At 45.4% G+C, this 17,715-nt stretch overlaps 1 protein-coding gene across 3 annotated transcripts in view; it reads right to left on the minus strand.

Moving 5' to 3' along the window:
* The window catches only part of RNF38 (ring finger protein 38), a 589,332-nt gene that overhangs the window by 290,285 nt on the left and 281,332 nt on the right, over positions 1 to 17,715 (minus strand). For all 3 annotated transcript variants that reach the window (XM_029602782.1, XM_029602791.1, XM_029602800.1), the window contains exon 5: positions 11,734 to 11,901. In XM_029602782.1, the coding sequence (XP_029458642.1) occupies positions 11,734 to 11,901 (168 nt within the window). The remainder of the gene's footprint in view (positions 1 to 11,733; positions 11,902 to 17,715) is intronic.

The following is a 17,715-nucleotide window of genomic DNA, read 5'->3' on the forward strand; positions in this document are numbered from 1 at the left end:
TTCAAGTCCCATGGAACAGACAGTTTTTACACCAGAGGCTTGATATGCTACAGCCCCTTGATGAATTGATACGAGTGGATGAGTAGAAAGTACTTTCAGTACACTTGGTCATGACCCACTTCTCTAAAAATTATTTTGTCTAATGATATATTGTAACCGAACCTTTGACGGCACCTGTTAGAATATACTATAGTACACTTTTACCTACATTAAATTCGTGCCTACATGTAAACCGTTGCGATGGTATATAACTTAGCGACGGTACAGAAAAGATTTTAAATAAATAAATAAATTAGTTTATTGCTCATGAGAACAAAATATGCCTCTATGGCACTAAGATGTACATGCACTGAAGATGTGGCGAGACCTGAATCAGAAAAGCAGAGCAAGTAATTTAGCAAATGCTTAGGTTTATTTATTTATTTAAAATCTTTTCTGTACCATCACCAAGTTAAATACTATCGCAACAGTTTACATGAAAGCACATAATTTAATGTAGGTGGATGTGTACTATAGTACATTTTAATAGGTGCCACAAAAGGTTCGGTTACAATATATCGTTAGACAATCAATTTGTTTAGTGAAGTAGGTCATGACCAGGTGTACCTCTAGGGTAACATTCACGGTTAAAATTCATATTCACAGTGTTTACAAGCTAGTAGAGCTTTGAGCTCTACTGAGCATATGCGGGAATTTCTATGCAGGTATTGTCTCATGAACCGCCTCAGTCTCTATCAAAGCAAAAACCTAGCTATGTAGTCGATCAACAGGAAGGCCAAAGCGTTTTGTTGGCACCATTTGGAATATCTGTTCTATTTGAAGGCATAATTTCTTCTACTTGATGCCATTCTGGATGAGTCTAGTATGTCTAGTATTTCTCTGGGTAGATTGATATCTGCAATTACTGAGCACACAATATCCAAGCCATTAGGTTGAGTGCCACAAGGTTTGGATTAGAAAGCATTCTTTTGTCTTTAGTTAATTCCTTAGATGTATGGGAAGATTGCTGGAAAGCTGAACTAGATGTACAAACCATATCCGTCTGAAGCTATGAGGATCAGACAAGTGCAATTCTGGAGAAGCTTCTATACTGTTTTGGCCATCAATGGTATCGATGGAAAAGCATACCGAAGGTTCCCAGTTGAGCAGGAAAGCATACTGAGCTAGCCTGAAATTACTGGGTAGAACTGAGAAAAATTGATTAATTTTCTGTTTTGTTCTGAGGTGAACAGATCCACTGACAGCTGATCCCATAATTCGAACAGTCTGATGGCTACAGATTACTGTAGTAACCACGGGTATGAATGAAAGACTTTGCTGAGGTAATCTACCAGCGATTTCAAAATTTCTGGCAGATAGGTGGCTTGTAATCAGCTTGATTCTTAGCTGCCCAATCCCATATCTTCAGGATTTCCTGGTAAAGAGGCCATGACCCTGTGCTTCCCTGTTTGTTGACATAAAACATGGCAATTTGGTTGTTGGTCTGCATCAGGATGCATCTTCCCTGATGATGTGAACACTAAAAGAATGTATCTTATTGCTCTTAACTCTAGTAGGTTGATCTGAAAGACTTTTTATGAGAAACCAAGTAACTAGGGTTTGAAAGAATCCTGTGTGAGCCACCGCCCCCCCCCCCCCTCCCCATTTTTTGGTGGAGGCATCTGTTGCTAGCGCTATTTAAGAACATAAGAAATTGCCATACTGGGTCAGACCAAGGGTCCATCAAGCCCAGCATGCTGTTTCCAACAGTGGCCAATACAGGCTACAAGTACCTGGCAAGTACCAAAACACTAAGTAGATCTCATGCTACTGATGCCAGTAATAGCAGTGGCTATTCTCTAAGACAACTTGATTAATAGCAGTTAATGGACTTCTCCTCCAAGAACTTATTTGATGAGGGAGCACTCAAAGAGAGGGTTCTTCCTTGAGAATTGGGGGAGTGTAACCACCACTGAAACTCATTTCATGACCCCTGTGTCATGTACTACAGCCAATAACTAATCCCACTGAGAATGCAGGCCCCACTGAAGATGACAGAGGCGGGTGAGGGGAACTGTATGGATGGCTGCCATCATATGATCTAGGACAACTAAAAACGGTCTGTTGAGCATGGAGAGGCGAGTAGCTTGTGGATAAGTGATGTCATGATGTTTGCTCTTTCCAAAGGCAAGAATGCTTTCTCCCGAAAGTGACTTTACCCACACTCGATGGACTTGAGTCTGAGTGGGGACAAGGTTTGATTTCTCAAAATTGACTAGGAAGCCCAATCATTGTAAGAGAAATAGCTTTGTGCAGGGAATGGAGTACTTCCTCCCAAGAACTTGCAGTGACTAACCAGTTGTCCAGGAATGGGAAAACTTGTATTCCTTGGCGATGTAGATGTGCTGTTACTGTTGAGAGGCATTTCATAAAAGACTCTTGGAGATGCTTCTAGGCCAATGGAAGAATTCACTTGAAAGTGGAAGTAGCGCCAATGAGAAGGTTGGATTAGCATGTGAGCCTACACATCCTTTAAGTCCAGGGCACACATCCCTTCATCTTTCTGTATATAAGGGAGAACTATGCTGAGAGAATTCATCTTTAATTTCTTTTGAAGCAAATGTTTATTCATGTATCTTGTTCAGAATGGGCCTGAATCCTCCTGACTTCTTGGGGATGAGGAAATATTGAGATTAGAAGCCCTGCTCATGATGTGAATGCAGAGATTGGTTCTATCGCTCTTGCTGAACAAGCGATTGGACTTCTAGGCTAAGTTGCAGCAGGTAAGCCGAAAGTGGACTGACAGAGTGCGGGAGCAATAGCAGCTGAGAGAAACACATTGGTAACTAGACTGCATGATTTTGAGGACCCAGAAGTCCTTGGCTATCTTAATGCCACAGGTCAAAGTCTGGATACATCCCCCTTCCCCCACCTGAATGGAGAGATGAGAATTGCTAGGAGGGTTAAGAAAACTGGGTCCAGCTTTGGGTTGGGCCTGCTGCGTGGTTTTTGGTTGGTGACATTCCCACTATCTGACCGGAAATGGCTGACGACACTGGGCCAGAAGAGGTGGCAGACAGTACTGCTGAAAAGACCGTTTAAAGCCACCTGTGAAAGTATGGTCACTTGTATGTGTAGAAGATGCATCACAAGATTTAGGGCTGTACGGAAACATTGAGAGAGATTGCACTGCTTTGTTCTGAACTTTAAATCTGAACAACCATTTCGCTGATCTTCCCACCAAACAGGCCGTCACAAACAAGGTAGATCAGCCAACTTATCGCAGACATCTTCATACATGCTGCTTACTCTAAGCCATGCCATATGGCGAGCACCGATTGAGACTAAGGAAATATGTGAAACAGGAAATGATTCAAACACAGTTCTGAAAGGGTGACAAATGCCCTCTTCCACATTAAAAAGCAGTTGGGAATAATAAGTATCATCTTCCACAGGCTACAGAAAAGGCTTCAATGTCTGGATGCAGTTAGAAACAGAAGCATGATGGCAGAAAAAGACCATATGGCCCATCTAGTTTGCCAATCCATTCAATTTATCTAGCCCTTACAAGTCCCTTTACAACTTAACAGATCCCCTAGATTTATACCATGCTTTCTTGAATTTGGATACCATTTTTTGCCTCAACCTCCTCTACAGGGAGGCTGTTCTATACATCCACCTCCTTCTTTGTAAAGAAATTTCCCAAGATTACTCCTGAGTCTATCTTCTTTCATCCTTATCCCATGACCCCTTGTTCTAGAGCTTCCTTCGCATAGAAAGAGGCTAGTCTCCTGTGTATGGAAAGTTTTGAGATAGTTAAATGACTATTATACCTCCCCTATCTCGCCCTTCCTCTAGATAGTACATGTTAAGAACTAAGTCTATCCCTATATGTTTTTAGAACGAAGACCACTGATCATTTTAGTAGCCACCCTCTGGACCAACTCCAACCGGTTTATATACTTTTGAAGGTGAGGTCTCCAGAACTGTACACAGTATTCTAAATGAGGTCTCACCAGGGACCTCTATATGGGGCAATATCACCTCCCTATGCGGCCAAGCCTCTTTCTGGTTTTTGATGTTGCTTTATCCACCTGTTTGGCCAACTTAAGATCATCAGATATGATCATCCCAGATCTTGCTCTTCTTTGGTGTTTAGAAGAATTTTGCCACCAATACCGTCTCTCTCCAGTCCCCCGGAATTACTTCCAACTCTATAAAAGGTCAGCCAGGACTTTTCTAATACCCTTGGATTGCGGGAATGTATCCCTATCCAACCACATTGCCTTTAAGTTTAATTAGCTCCACTTGAACACACTGTTCTGAAAATTGATTGAGTTTTACTGCACTTCTAATCTTGTGTTTATTTTATGTGGTCCAGCTCCAGGCCCTTCCACCAGTGAACACTGAACAGAAATATCTGCTAAGCAATTTTGCTTCCTCCCCCCCCCATCAGTCTCTAAAAATATTGCTCCCCTTCACCTTTGAGTCTTACAATACCACTTTTGTACTTCCTATCATTAACATATCTATTAAAAAAAAATCTTGCAGCCACCCCCCATTTTTCTGTATTTGCAGTTGTAAACCTATTGCACTATATAAAATTGGTGGTTAGTGATAAAAGCTAAAAGCATAGAGTTTTGAAAGACTTTCTTGCTGAAATTTTCAAGTAGTCTATGATCTTTCCTTGGAGAAGAGTGAGTGAATTCTGGTCTTTTTTTTTTTTTCATAGCGGACTCAACCACTACAGTCTAATGTGTCAGCTGGATGCTGCTAAATCCTAGAGACTCCTGAACTCTGTATTTAAGATAATTTCCTTACTGTAGGAATTCCAAAAAATAGGAGATTCCCACATTCTTATATGCTGAGGATGCTGTAAAACTGGGAAAGCAGCTGGTTCTGGTGGCGTGTCTAGTATTTGAAGAAGACTGAATAATTCCGAGCAGGGATCTTTATATTTATGACATGGATGCCAAGCATTGCTCCCATCTTTTCCACAAAAGAGTATGCAAGGTCTTCTAGGGGTGAAGTGTGGGTCGGGAGGATCCAGAAGTGGGTCGGAAGATATACCTGTAGCATACTCTTCCAAACCTACTACTAGAGGCTCACTTGTCCAGGACTCTAATGACAAAGATGTTGAACCAGAAGTTATTCTAGTTGCCTCTGAAGCTGGTCAATGGCCTCCATCCTTGGGCCCCCGCAAGAAATTAATACCAACATGAGGAAAAAAAAAAAGGAAACGAACATCAGGAGGTGAGGGGAAATAGTGAGATGTGTGACAGAGGAACCCGACCGGGAGACCACCCCCCCCCCCCCCCCCCAATCACTGAGAGCTCCGTCGGCAGTTGTAAAGCGCCTCACCACCAGGCACCGCGCGTTGCACGCCGAAGGGGCACAACAAAGGGGCTCTCCCCTTTGTGCAACCCTTTGCGCTTCTTTTAAAATTCTCTCATTTATTTATTTTTTCTGTTAATTAACCTTTTATCCAAGTTCTTACCTTATGGCTTGTTAACAATTTTTGTTATAAATGTTCATTGTATTTGACTATGGAAATATATTTCCTGCTTTTCTGTTTTAATGTAAACCGGTATGATTTGCATTTGATGTAAGAAAGCAAATGTTGCTTACCTGATGTAACAGGTGTTCTCACAGGACAGCAGGATGTTAGTCCTCACAAATGGGTGACATCGAGGATGGAGCCCACCACGGAAAACTTCTGTCAAAGTTTAACAGAACTTTGACTGGCCCCTACTGGGCATGCCCAGCACGGCACTGACCCTGCAGCCAGCTGGGGTCTCCCTTCAGTCTGATTTTCAAAGCTACAGGCAGTGCCTAAAAAGTAAAATAAAACGAACCCCAACACCGCGGGGTGGCGGGCGGGTTTCGTGAGGACTAACATCCTGCTGTCCTGTGAGAACACCTGTTACATCAGGTAAGCAACATTTGCTTTCTCACAGGACAAGCAGGATGGTTGTCCTCACAAATGGGTGAGTACCGAGCTGAGGATGTCCTGACTTGCACCAAAGGCACCCAACGGCGTGCAAAAGGCACAACAACTGGGGTGTAATTTGGGTAAGGGCATCCGCACCCTACCGGGCAGGTGGAAGGGTGTTGGTACATCACGTTGGAAAAAGGTTACGCAAGACAGATTGGCCGAAGATGGAGTCCTGTCTTCCAGCTTTGTCCAAACAATAGTGGGCTGCAAAGGTATGGAGAGAACTCCAGGTTGCAGCTTTACAGATGTCAGGAAGCGGCACCGATCGAAGGTGTGCTACTGAAGTCGCCATGGCCCTCACAGAGTGTCTTTAACACGGTCTTGAAAAGGAATGCCAGCTTGCTGATAGCAAAAAGAAATGCAGTCCGCCAACCAGGAGGAAAGAACCTGCTTACCCACAGGTTGTCCTAACTTGTTAGGATGGAAAGAGACAAATAATTGAGTGCTCTTCCTGTGAGCAACTGTACGGTCTAGATAAAAAGCTAGAGCTCGTTTACAGTCTAGGGTATGCAGAGTCTGTTCCCCGGAGTTGGAGTGGGGCCTGGGAAAAAAGATAGGTAGTATTATGGATTGATTGATATGAAACTCAGAAACTACCTTAGGTAAAAATTTAGGGTGAGTGCGGAGTACCGCCCGGTCCTGCAGGAGTTTAGTGTAAGGCGGATAGGTAACTAGGGCCTGTAATTCACTAACCCTGCGAGCTGAAGTGATATCCAAAAGGAATAACACTTTCCAAGTGAGGTATTTCAAGTCACAGGAGTGCAGAGGTTCAAAAGGTGGTTTCATTAGATGACCAAGAACCAGATTAAGGTCCCAAGATGGGGCCGGAGGACGTAAGGGTGGCTTCAGATGGAGCAAGCCTTTACGAAAGCGTGTTACCAGGGGTTGTACTGAAATAGGGACACCCTCTATACCTTTATGGAAGGCGGCTACCGCACTGACATGCATCCTTATGGAAGAGGTTTTAAGACCTGATTCTGATAGATGCCATAAATAGTCCAAGAATTTAGAGATTGGACAGGAAAGGGGATCAAGGGACTGAGAAGTGCACCATGATGTGTACCTTTTCCATTTATATGAATAGGATCTTCTGGTGGAGGCTTTCGCGAAGCTATCAGGACACGAGAAACCGAATCCGAAAGATTAAAGGCTGCAGGACTAACCTTTCAACATCCATGCCGTCAGGGACAAGGCCTGGAGGTTGGGATGGAGGAGGAATCCGTCGTTTTGAGTGAGTAAGATGTGGGTCCTTTCCCAAGGGAATGTGCCTGCAGATGGAGAGATCCTGGAGTATGGGAAACCACACTTGAACGTGGCCAGTGCGGTGCTATCAGGATCATGGTTCCTCCGTCCTGCGTAGCTTCACGAGAGTCCTCGACAGAAGAGGGAAGTGGAAGGGAATGCATAAAGCAGACCGGTCCGCCCCACTTGAGGGAGAAGGCATCCCTCGGGCCCGCGAATGCTGGCTCCGAAGGACGAGAGCAGTAATTGTCCACTTTGTGGTTCTGAGGAGACGCAAAGAGGTCTATGTCGGATAACCCCACTTGTGAAACAGAGAGGTCGCTACGAGAGGATTGAGTGACCACTCGTGTGGTTGGAAGACACGGCTCAGCTGGTCTGCCAATACATTGTCTACTCCCGGCAGGTAGGTGGCCCTGAGGTACATGGAGTGGGAGAGGGCTTCTGCCCAAATCTGCGCAGCTTCCTGACACAGAAGGAAGGAGCCTGTGCCTCCCTGCTTGTTTATGTACCACATGGCCACCTGGTTGTCTGTCTGGATCAAGATTATCTGATTCGATAGGTGAGCTTGGAAAGTTCTGAGTGCGTAGCGGATTGCTCGCAGTTCCAAGAAATTTATCTGGTGCTCGGCTTCTTCTCGAGACCAGAGTCCCTGAGTTTGTAACTTGTCCACATGGGCCCCCCAACCGGTGTGGGAAGCATCGGTGGTTAGGATTACTTGGGGATCTGGTAGAAGAAAAGGTAAGCCCTGCAGGAGGTTGACTTGAGTCGTCCACCAGGTTAAGGACAGGCGTAGCGCTTGTGTAATTGTGACAATGGTGGACAGAGGCTGAAGAGCCTGAATCCATTGATGTCGCAGAGTCCATTGGGTAACTCTCATGGCTAGTCGCGTCATGGGAGTGACTTGAACCGAGGATGCCATGTGTCCTAGGAGAACGAGGAATTGGCGAGCCGTGGCCGTGTTTTGAGACTGGAGCTGGCGAGCTAAGGATATTAGAGTCTGGACCCTTTGATGAGGAAGGTAGGCTTTTGCCTGTAAGGTGTCCAAGTCCGCCCCAATGAAAGATAAGGTTTGAGATGGGACTAAGCAAGATTTCTCGTAATTGACAAGAAACCCTAAGGAAAGGAGTGTTTGAATTGTCAATTTTAGGGAGGATTGAGCAATCTGTTGGGTGGAGGCCCTGATTAACCAATCGTCCAGATAGGGGTAGACGGTGGACACCTTCCTTTCTGAGGAATGCTGCTACCCACGACGAGACATTTGGTAAAGACCCGTGGTGCAGACGCCAGGCCGAAAGGTAGTACTCGATATTGGTAATGGTTTCGGCCCACCAGAAAACGCAGGTACTTGCGATGGGATTGGGTTATCGCAATGTGGGTATAAGCGTCTTTGAGGTCGAGAGAGCATAGCCAATACCCTCTTTGCAGCAGAGGGAGAAGCGGCCCAGGGTTACCATCTTGAACTTCTCTTTTTGAAGGTACTTGTGAGGGCTCGAAGGTCTAAGATGGGACGAAGCCCCCCTGATTTCTTTGGTATCAGGAAGTACCTGGAGTAGAATCCCTTTCCTTGCTGAGAGGGAGGGACGGGTTCTATAGCATTTGATTGCAGAGAAGGAATACTTCTTGTTGTAAGTGAGCCAGTGGCTGGTCAGACTCCATGCTTGTAAGAGGCGGGGGAGTCTGCAGGGAGAGTAGTGAAATTGAGGTGGTAACCCTGTGCTATAATTCTTAGTACCCACTGATCTGAGGTGATCTGTAGCCAGCGGTCTAAAAAGTGGCACAGTCGACCTCCCACAGGGATGGCTGGAAGAGGGGTTTGGCAAGTGCTCTCTACAGGGAAGTCAAAGGCCCGCCGCAGGCCCAGGGGGTGGGGCTACTGTGGGTCTTTGCTTCCGAGGCTGGCGTGGCTGAGCTCTGTTGGAAGACCGTGTAGGTCGAGGCTTAGCCGGTGGAGGGTAATACCGACGTGGCCTAAAGAACGACTTTTTAGAGTCTTTCTTAGATGGTTGTTTGGAGGTCACATCAGAAGGCGTGGATGAGAGTTGTTTTAACGTCTCATGGTGATCTTTTAATTCGGCTACTATTTGCTGAATTTGTTCTCCAAACAAGTTGTCCCCTAGGCAGGGTAAATCAGATAGCCGGTCCTGGACCTCTGGGCGAAGGTCTGATGATTTTAGCCAAGCCCAACGTCTGGCTGAGATGGCTGTGGCTGAAACTTTTGTGGAAGCATCGAAGATGTCATATGCAGTCCTAATTTCATGCTTCCCGGCCTCAAACCCTTTGTTAAGGAGGGCTTGAAGCTGTGGTTGATATTGCACAGGCAAGGTGTCCGCATATTCTTGCATCTGTTTTAGGATAGCTCTGTTATATTGAGTCATATAAAGCTGATACGAAGCTATGCGTGAAATTAACATAGCTCCGTGATACACCTTCCTTCCTACACTATCTAGGAATTTGTTATCCTTGGTAGGTGGAGTTGAAGAGTGTGGCTTTAGACGCTTAGCTTTCTTTTGAGCTGACTCAACAACGACAGAGCGATGATCCAGTTGAGGCTTCTGAAATCCCGGTGCTGACTGGACAAGATATGTGGAGTCAGCTTTCTTATTGACTGGGGAGACAGATGAAGGAGATTCCCAGTTTTTCTTTAGAAGATCTAGAAACACCTGGTGAATAGGGATGGAAGCGATGATTTTGGGAGCATCCAGAAATTGGAGCAGTTCCATCATCTGGTGCCTGTCATCTTTTTCAGATTGTAGCTGAAAAGGGACTAACTCTGACATCTCCTTCACAAAATTGATGAAAGAGAGATCCTCAGGAGGAGAACGCTTTCTGCTCTCTGTAGGAGACGGTGGTGAAAGTAAATCCATGTCAGAAGAGGTATCATCACCCCAGGTATCATAGGGATCATGCGGGGCTTGAAGCCCTGAAGGTCCTGGTTGAGGGTCCGGGATATTAAGAGGAACCACCGAGGGTATCGAGTATAATCTCGATGGCATCGGTGCTGAAGGCGGAGCTGGAAACGGCATCGAGGGCTTCGGTGCTGTCGATGGAATCGGTGCCGGCCTTGGAATCGATGGAGCCGAAGGATATATCGGTGGCGAGGGATGAGAAGGCACCGATGGGACCACCCCTGAAGGGGGAATTACGAACAGTGTTTCCCCTCCCGATGATAATCCTGTCGGAGACGGTGGTGTTGTCGGTGCTACTTAAATCACGATGGAAGGGCCGTTAGAAGCGCTTCCATGCGGTGTAGTAGCGGTGCTAGTGCTCCCACCAGTGGCTCGGTGGTCGGTTCCTTCCTCGGTGCCAGAGTCGGTGCCGGGGTCGGTGCCGGTGGAGGTTGGAACTTCTGCATCGCCTTTTCGATGGCCTCCTGGACCAGCCGGTCCAGTTCTGCCCGGAGACCAGGGGTAACGAGACCCGGCTCGACGGGAGAGGGAGGCTGAGCCGGAGGGACCACCGTAACCGGTGGGATCACGGCTCCCACACCCCGAGGGGGTGAGGGTTTCCTCGGTGCCTGCGAACAAGACGTGGACGGTGCCAGGTCTGATCGAGGCTTTTTAGTCGGTGGCTCGGTCTGTACGGAGGTCGACGGTTCTGGATCCTCGACGGGCCGAGACTTGTGCCGTCGATGGCGATGTTTTTCTTTCCGATCCCCTCGCCCATCCGGGGAAGGGACGGGAGTCGACGGCCGGGAAGTCATCGATGGTGGACGGTCACCGGAGGGTTGACGATGATGGTGCAACTTCGATGGTGCCGGTTCCGATGACGTCGATGCTATCGATGGCGTTGGGGTGCGAGCATGGAAGAGGAGCCCATCTTCTCCATCCTGGCTTTGCGACCTTTGGGTGTCATTAAGGCACATTTGGTGCAAGTCAGGACATCATGCTCGCTGCCTAAACACAAAACGCAGACCCTATGGGGGTCTGTGATTGACATAGTCCGGGTACAATCAGGACATCGACAAAACCCCGTCGCCATGGCCTTGGGCCAAAAATTTAGTCGCGGGATTGGTGACTGTCGACAGGCCTCAAGGGCCAAACTCGACGTAAGTCGACAAAAAACGGCAAAAAACTTACCGGAGTTCCGCGAGATGTAAAAATTGGTCGAAGGGAGACCCCTGAGGGGCAAATTTTCTTCAGAATATAAAATTCCGATTTCCTGTCAGGAACGTGGTAAAGAGCTCCTTTCGCCGCGTGGCAACTGCTGCGCGGAAAAAAGAAGACTGAAGGGAGACCCCTGCTGGCTGCAGGGTCAGTGCCGTGCTGGGCATGCCCAGTAGGGGCCAGTCAAAGTTCTGTTAAACTTTGACAGAAGTTTTCCTTGGTGGGCTCCATCCTCGATGTCACCCATTTGTGAGGACAACCATCCTGCTTGTCCTGTGAGAAAATAATTTATACATTATCTATTAACATAGAAATGTACTTCTTTCTTAAGTCTACATTAAAAGGAATAAAAGACCAAAATAACTTCCATCGTAAAATGAGCTGGTTTATAGTTGCTTTAAGATTTTTACTTACTGGAGTGGGTACACTACAAACAGGTAGATGCTGTCCACTGAATACCACAGAGCATCCTGGAACTTGCTGTGTGTTGCAGGCTGGGATGTGCTGGCCTGTACAGAGAGGAATTCCATGTGGTGCAACCGTGGTTACTGTGTAAGATACGGGGACTGTACCCTGATGAATCTGCATTAAAAGATGGTATTTCTTAGCAATACTACTAGATATATAACATCACATTAATATGAAATTCCAGGAAATTAACAGCTCAGCATAAACTTCCCATAAATGTAGTCAAGGGTGGAAATTTTATTTTTCTGAAACAGGCACCAGCCAAAAATTTTAAATTAGCTTTCTTTTTTAATTCATTTTTTCTTTTTAGCTTTTTTTAGATTTACTTTTTTTTTTTTTTAATCAATCTTCCCCCCCTAGCCTTTTCTCCCCAGCTTTTGCTTTCTCTGCAGCAAAGAGGCTGATCCTGGCCTGGCCACAGCAGCTACCTTTGAATGTGCTCCACTACAACAGACACCTTGCCCAGTTTTCCAGCTCTAGATACACTATTAACATTTCCCAAAATTCTTAAAGTATAAAATTGTCTTTTTATTGTCAACAAATACAACCACTGGGGAAGCAGAACATGAAAGCATATAAAAGCCTGAGGACCATCTAGCATGCCCAATTCATATCCTATTCCAACAACCTATACCTTAGTGCAGCACTTCTCAACCAGTGTGTCGCAACACACCAGTGTGCGCCAAACACTGGCGGGTGTATTGTGTCTCCTGGTGCCCACTACCCCATTGTACTTTCCTTCTCCCTTTTTCCAGCCCCCATGGGCCAATTGGAAGCTTTGTTTCTTCCTACCCCCACTGCCCAATGGGAAGCCTCCTTCATTCTGCCTGCCCCATCACAGGCCAATCGGAATCCTCCTCCCTTCTACCTGCCAGTGGGAGTAGGAAGAAGGGAGGAAGCCTTTGATTGGCTGGTGAGGCAGGCATCGCATAGCCCGGGGATGGGGTGGGAGGAATGGCAATGTCGAACCCCAACGAAGCAAGGCCGCCATGGGAGCCCATCCCCATTGCGTCAAAGAGGAAGTCCGACCCCAACTGAAGCCACCATGGGAGCCCATCCCTGTGGTGGCGAAAAAAAGAAGGCCCACCGGAGTAAAGCCACGGCGGAACTGTAGCCCATCCCTGCAGTGAAGGAAGAAGTTTTTGGTGAGAGCTTGTGTGTGTGTGTGTCTGTGTGTGAATGGGTGCCTGGGTGAGAGCGTCTGTCTGTGGGTGTGAATGGAAGCCTGGGTGAGAGCTGGTGTGAATGGGTGCGAGAGCATTTGTGTGTGATTGAGAGCACGAGTATGATTGAGAGAGAGACTGGTTAGAGAGGTGACTAGTATGCGTATGTGAGAGAGAGAGAGCGAGGGTCAGGAAGATGACTAATGTGAGAGAGACAGAGACTGGTCATGGGGTCTAATTGTGTGTGTGTGTGTGTGTGTGGTTGTGGGTGCTGTGAGGACAGAGCTTCAGCAGCTCTTGCTGCTTCTGGTGAGTGCCATTGGCTTGGAAGGGAAAGGAGTAGGAGAGTTGCTGGAAAGGGTAAGAAAAGGTGGCTTTTAAAATTGAATTTTCTTGATTGACTGCCATTTTAATTATTGGGTATTATGAGATGTCAGCTGTTTTGAAATATTTTATTGATATTTGGACATGTTTTAATAATTTTTATGAGTTTTTAATTGTTGGATATTATTCTGTTCAGCAGCTGTTTTGTAACATTTTTAGTATAACTTAACAATTATTTCTGTGTGGGGCTCTACAGCAACTTGGTTTATGCTGTTTTCCCCAATAGGAAATGTATTAGTGTTTAGGGCCTAGTTTAATAGTTGTACTTCTTAGATAGGGTTGTTACTGTTTCAGTGTGTTCCATAATACAGGTGTAACTTTGTGCGGGTTAGTTTGTGTGCATTATTGCAAATCCTGAGAGTCTGTTAGGTGCTATATTTCTCTTTCCATTAATCCAGGTTCGCACTGCTTGCAGAGTGGTTTTTTTTGTTTTCCATTCCAGTTTGCCTTCATATTTATAATTTGTGGTTTTTCTGTACTTTATGTAGGTCAGTTCTCTGTGTGTGACAAATGTAGGCATTTGTATCAATCTTATTTGTTGTGTTTTCTCAATAGGATATGCATTAGTGATAAATTACTGTCTTTTCATAAGGAAGGTTATTTTGCCTGGTAGTAAAAGGAGTTTGTTTTGCTTTTACTGGGGATGTCATCAGAACCAGAATATCTTTTTTGTATGGCCAGTTGTACAGGGTAATGCCCTAGATCTGTTCTGCACTCATTGCTGGGGGTTGAGGGGATTCCTGTGTATGCAGAGTGCATGTCTACATTTAGCCCCGTGATGGTCACATGTTCAGTGTGTCACGCATGTGAGAACTATCTGACATGTGTCCCGGACAAAAAAAAAAAAAAGGTTGAGAACCACTGCCTTAGTGGATATCTGGCTTTCACTTCACTTCTCTATAATAAGGATCCTCTGTGCTTAATCCACAAATTCATGAATTTTGTTACTGCTTTTGCCTCTAGTAGGAGGCTATTCTGTGGATCACCATTTTTTCAGTGAAATTTTTTTAACCAGGCAATTTCCTCCTGTTCCATTTTTTGTTCTTCCAATACAATCAGAACCAGAGCAGGGATTTGGTACCATGAGTCTTCATTCCCAACTTACCTGAGGATTTTTTGTTTAAAAGCAATTTCAACTTGTTTTGGCTATTTTATTTAAAATTTATATATCACTTATTAACACTGCTAAGCGATTTACAAAACAATTTGTTTGCTTATATCTTTAACAGTCTTTTGTGATTAATTATGCTTCTCAGCTCTTCCTTTCTTGAATAAGAAATGTCTTCCTTTTGACCCCTATAGAAAAACTGTTGTTTTGCATTGACATTTTTGCATGTTGCATCTGCTTTTTAGAAACTGTTTTTTTTTTCTTTCTTTATGTAAAAAGCCTGCAGGGGGCTGGCCAGTGAATACAGATGGTATACAAACAGAAAACTCTAGTCATTCTGAGCACATTGGCAGTGAAACTTTCACAGAGCAAACGCTTTAAACTTAAGTTTTTATTTCTAGCTATAAATATTGAAAAAAATCTCATATTGCTTTGAACTTGCTCACCTATATTTGTGCTAATTTCAACCTGTTTCGTTTGCTTATAAACTACCTTTTGCTTATTAACTGAAGTTTGCTTACAGCTTTGATAATCTCTTGTGGTTTCTTAAGTTTCCCTGCTCTCTCTTTGGTAAAAGAGATTTGGGTAGGCCTAAAGCAAGTTAGACTGGTTTTAAAGTGCTCTTGACACTTTAAATCCTTTCTAGCTTACCCCATTTCCCACCTACCCCAGACCTTGCTTTTCTTATATAGTCCTAGGGTACAAGTAATAAAGTTAATTAAACTTGGGTGGTAAACAAGATATTTAAACTCATTATACAGATCTTCTATTTCAAAACAAACTAATATGATGACTATTATTCAATGTAACAACTGCATGACAAAGCACACCATCTAGGGACTCAAGGTTTGTCCCATTTAATTTCAACTAGCTGCAATAAAAAAAGGAGCTGACTCATCTGTCTACAATTAACATAACTTCCTCAACTACACAGCATCCAGAATATCTGTCTCCACTCCCACAGAGGATTCAGAAACCCTGGAAGAAATGGATTATAGTGGGCTCTATAAGGGTAAGACCTATAACAGACATCCACTTTCCCAAACGATACCCACACAAAATGCCTTTTCTACACTGGAAAATAAAGATTCTCCCGAAATGCAAATTGAAGTGGCATCTGAAAGGAAAAAGACACGAAAAGCACACAGACCCCAAAATACTATCAAACAACGTAAAAGAAAGCTCCTCCTCCTGGAAGAGCCTGTCAGAGACACTAACTTGGGCAATCATTTTGAGGAACGTACAATAGTAAAATGCCTTCCAGAATCCTCACCTACCAGAAAAGCAAACCAAATTTTCAATGCAATTAAAGAAGAAATGTAAAATTAAACCTTACCTTGAGACCTGCTAGACCAGTCTGATAGAGGATGCATCTCTTTTTTTTTTCCCTTGACACCTCAGTGGCTACAAGGGGGTGAGGGTCTTAGGCAGTTGCCAGTAGTCTTGTCAAACCAATGATATAACCACTCATCTCAATTTTAATAGAAAATTAATCACAAACTACAAAGAAAAAGGGGATACACCCTAATTCCCTCTCTATGCTAATGGCTGTTAAAAAAAATAAAATAAATAAAGTTTAGCTTTTTTTTTTTTAGGTTACAGAGTTTGAAGCCCCAATCCCTACTCTGCAGTGTGGGGGAGAAGACAAGAGAGAAGGCAAATGAGGCCTCTCTCAGAGGCCCTATGTTTCCAGGTTGTAATAGGACTCAATGAAAGGACATTCACAAGTAATGTAGAGATTACTTACCTGATAATCTCGTTTTCCTTAGTGTATGCAGATGGACTCAAAACAAGTGGGTATAGCGTGCTCGTGCTAGCAGTTGGAGACGGATCTGACGTCAGCACGGGTACATATACCCCCGCAGGAAGTGCAGCAATTCAGTAATCTTCCTTGCAAAAGCTTTATGGATATATGTGTAACTGACCGATCGATTAAAGGAACAGGATTACCCTGACCGATTGATAGTAGCTGGAGACCGCCAGTGTTCTCAACCGGAAGGCGTCGACACCCGGCAGGGTGGATGCCCTAGATAAGGAAACATGGCTTACCGTGAGTCGGTGAATCCCCATGTATGCCGGCAGCCGGGCAGGATACTGAGTCCATCTGCATACACTAAGGAAAACGAGATTATCAGGTAAGCAATCTCTACATTTCCTAGCGTGTAGCAGATGGACTCAAAACAAGTGGGACGTACAAAAGCTACTCCCGGACTGGGTGGGAGGCTGTCCGAGGTCCGTTCAGGATTGCCCTCGCAAATGCCGTGTCCTCCCTGAGAAGGTATGGAGGGAGGACCACGTTGCCGCTCTGCATATCTCTGCAGGCGACAGCATCCTAGTTTCTGCCCAAGAGGCCGCTTGCGCTCTGGTAGAGTGAGCCTTGACCCGTAGAGGTGTAGGTCTGCCTGCCTCTACATAGGCCGCCTTGATAACTTCTTTGATCCAACAGGCGATGGTTGCCCAGGAGGCCGCTTCCCCTTGCTTCTTCCCGCTGTGAAGGGCGAACAGATGGTCCGTCTTTCGTACTGCTTCTGACATTTCCAGGTATCTGGACAGTAGCCTGCCGATGTCGAGATGGCGTAGTATTCGACCTTCTTCCGACTTCTTCAAACCTTCCGTAGTAGGCAAGGCTATGGTTTGGTTGAGGTGGAAGTGTGAGACTACTTTGGGTAAGAAGGAAGGAACCGTGCGAAGATGGATAGCCTCTGGAGTGATTCTGAGAAACGGATCACGGCAGGACAGTGCTTGTAGCTCTGAGATGCGGCGTGTTGAGCATACGGCCAGCAGGAACACCATCTTCAAGGTTAACAAACGGAGGGACAGGCCTCGAAGGGGCCTGAAGGCGGGTCCCGCTAGAAAGTCCAAAACTACGTTGAGGTTCCATAGGGGCACTGGCCACTTCAGTGGCGGGCGAATGTGTTTGACTCCTTTCAGGAAACATGAAACGTCTGGGTGTGTGGCGATGCTGTCGCCGTCACTCCGGGAACCGTAGCAGGATAGCGTTGCCACTTGAACCTTGAGGGAACCTTGAGGGAATTGAGGGACAGACCCTTCTGAAGTCCATCTTGCAGGAAATCCAAAATGAGCGGGATTTTGGCGGCATGTGGATTGGCGCTGTGAATTTCGCACCAGGCTTCAAATACTCTCCAGATCCTTATATATGTTAGCGATGTGGAGAACTTGCGTGCTTGGAGGAGTGTATCTATTACCGGCCCCGAGTATCCTCTTTTCTTCAGCCTAGCCCTCTCAATGGCCAGACCGTAAGAGAGAATTGAG

Source organism: Rhinatrema bivittatum, chromosome 1 (assembly GCF_901001135.1).
Source record: "Rhinatrema bivittatum chromosome 1, aRhiBiv1.1, whole genome shotgun sequence".
In the NCBI taxonomy this organism is placed as follows: Eukaryota; Metazoa; Chordata; class Amphibia; order Gymnophiona; family Rhinatrematidae; genus Rhinatrema; species Rhinatrema bivittatum.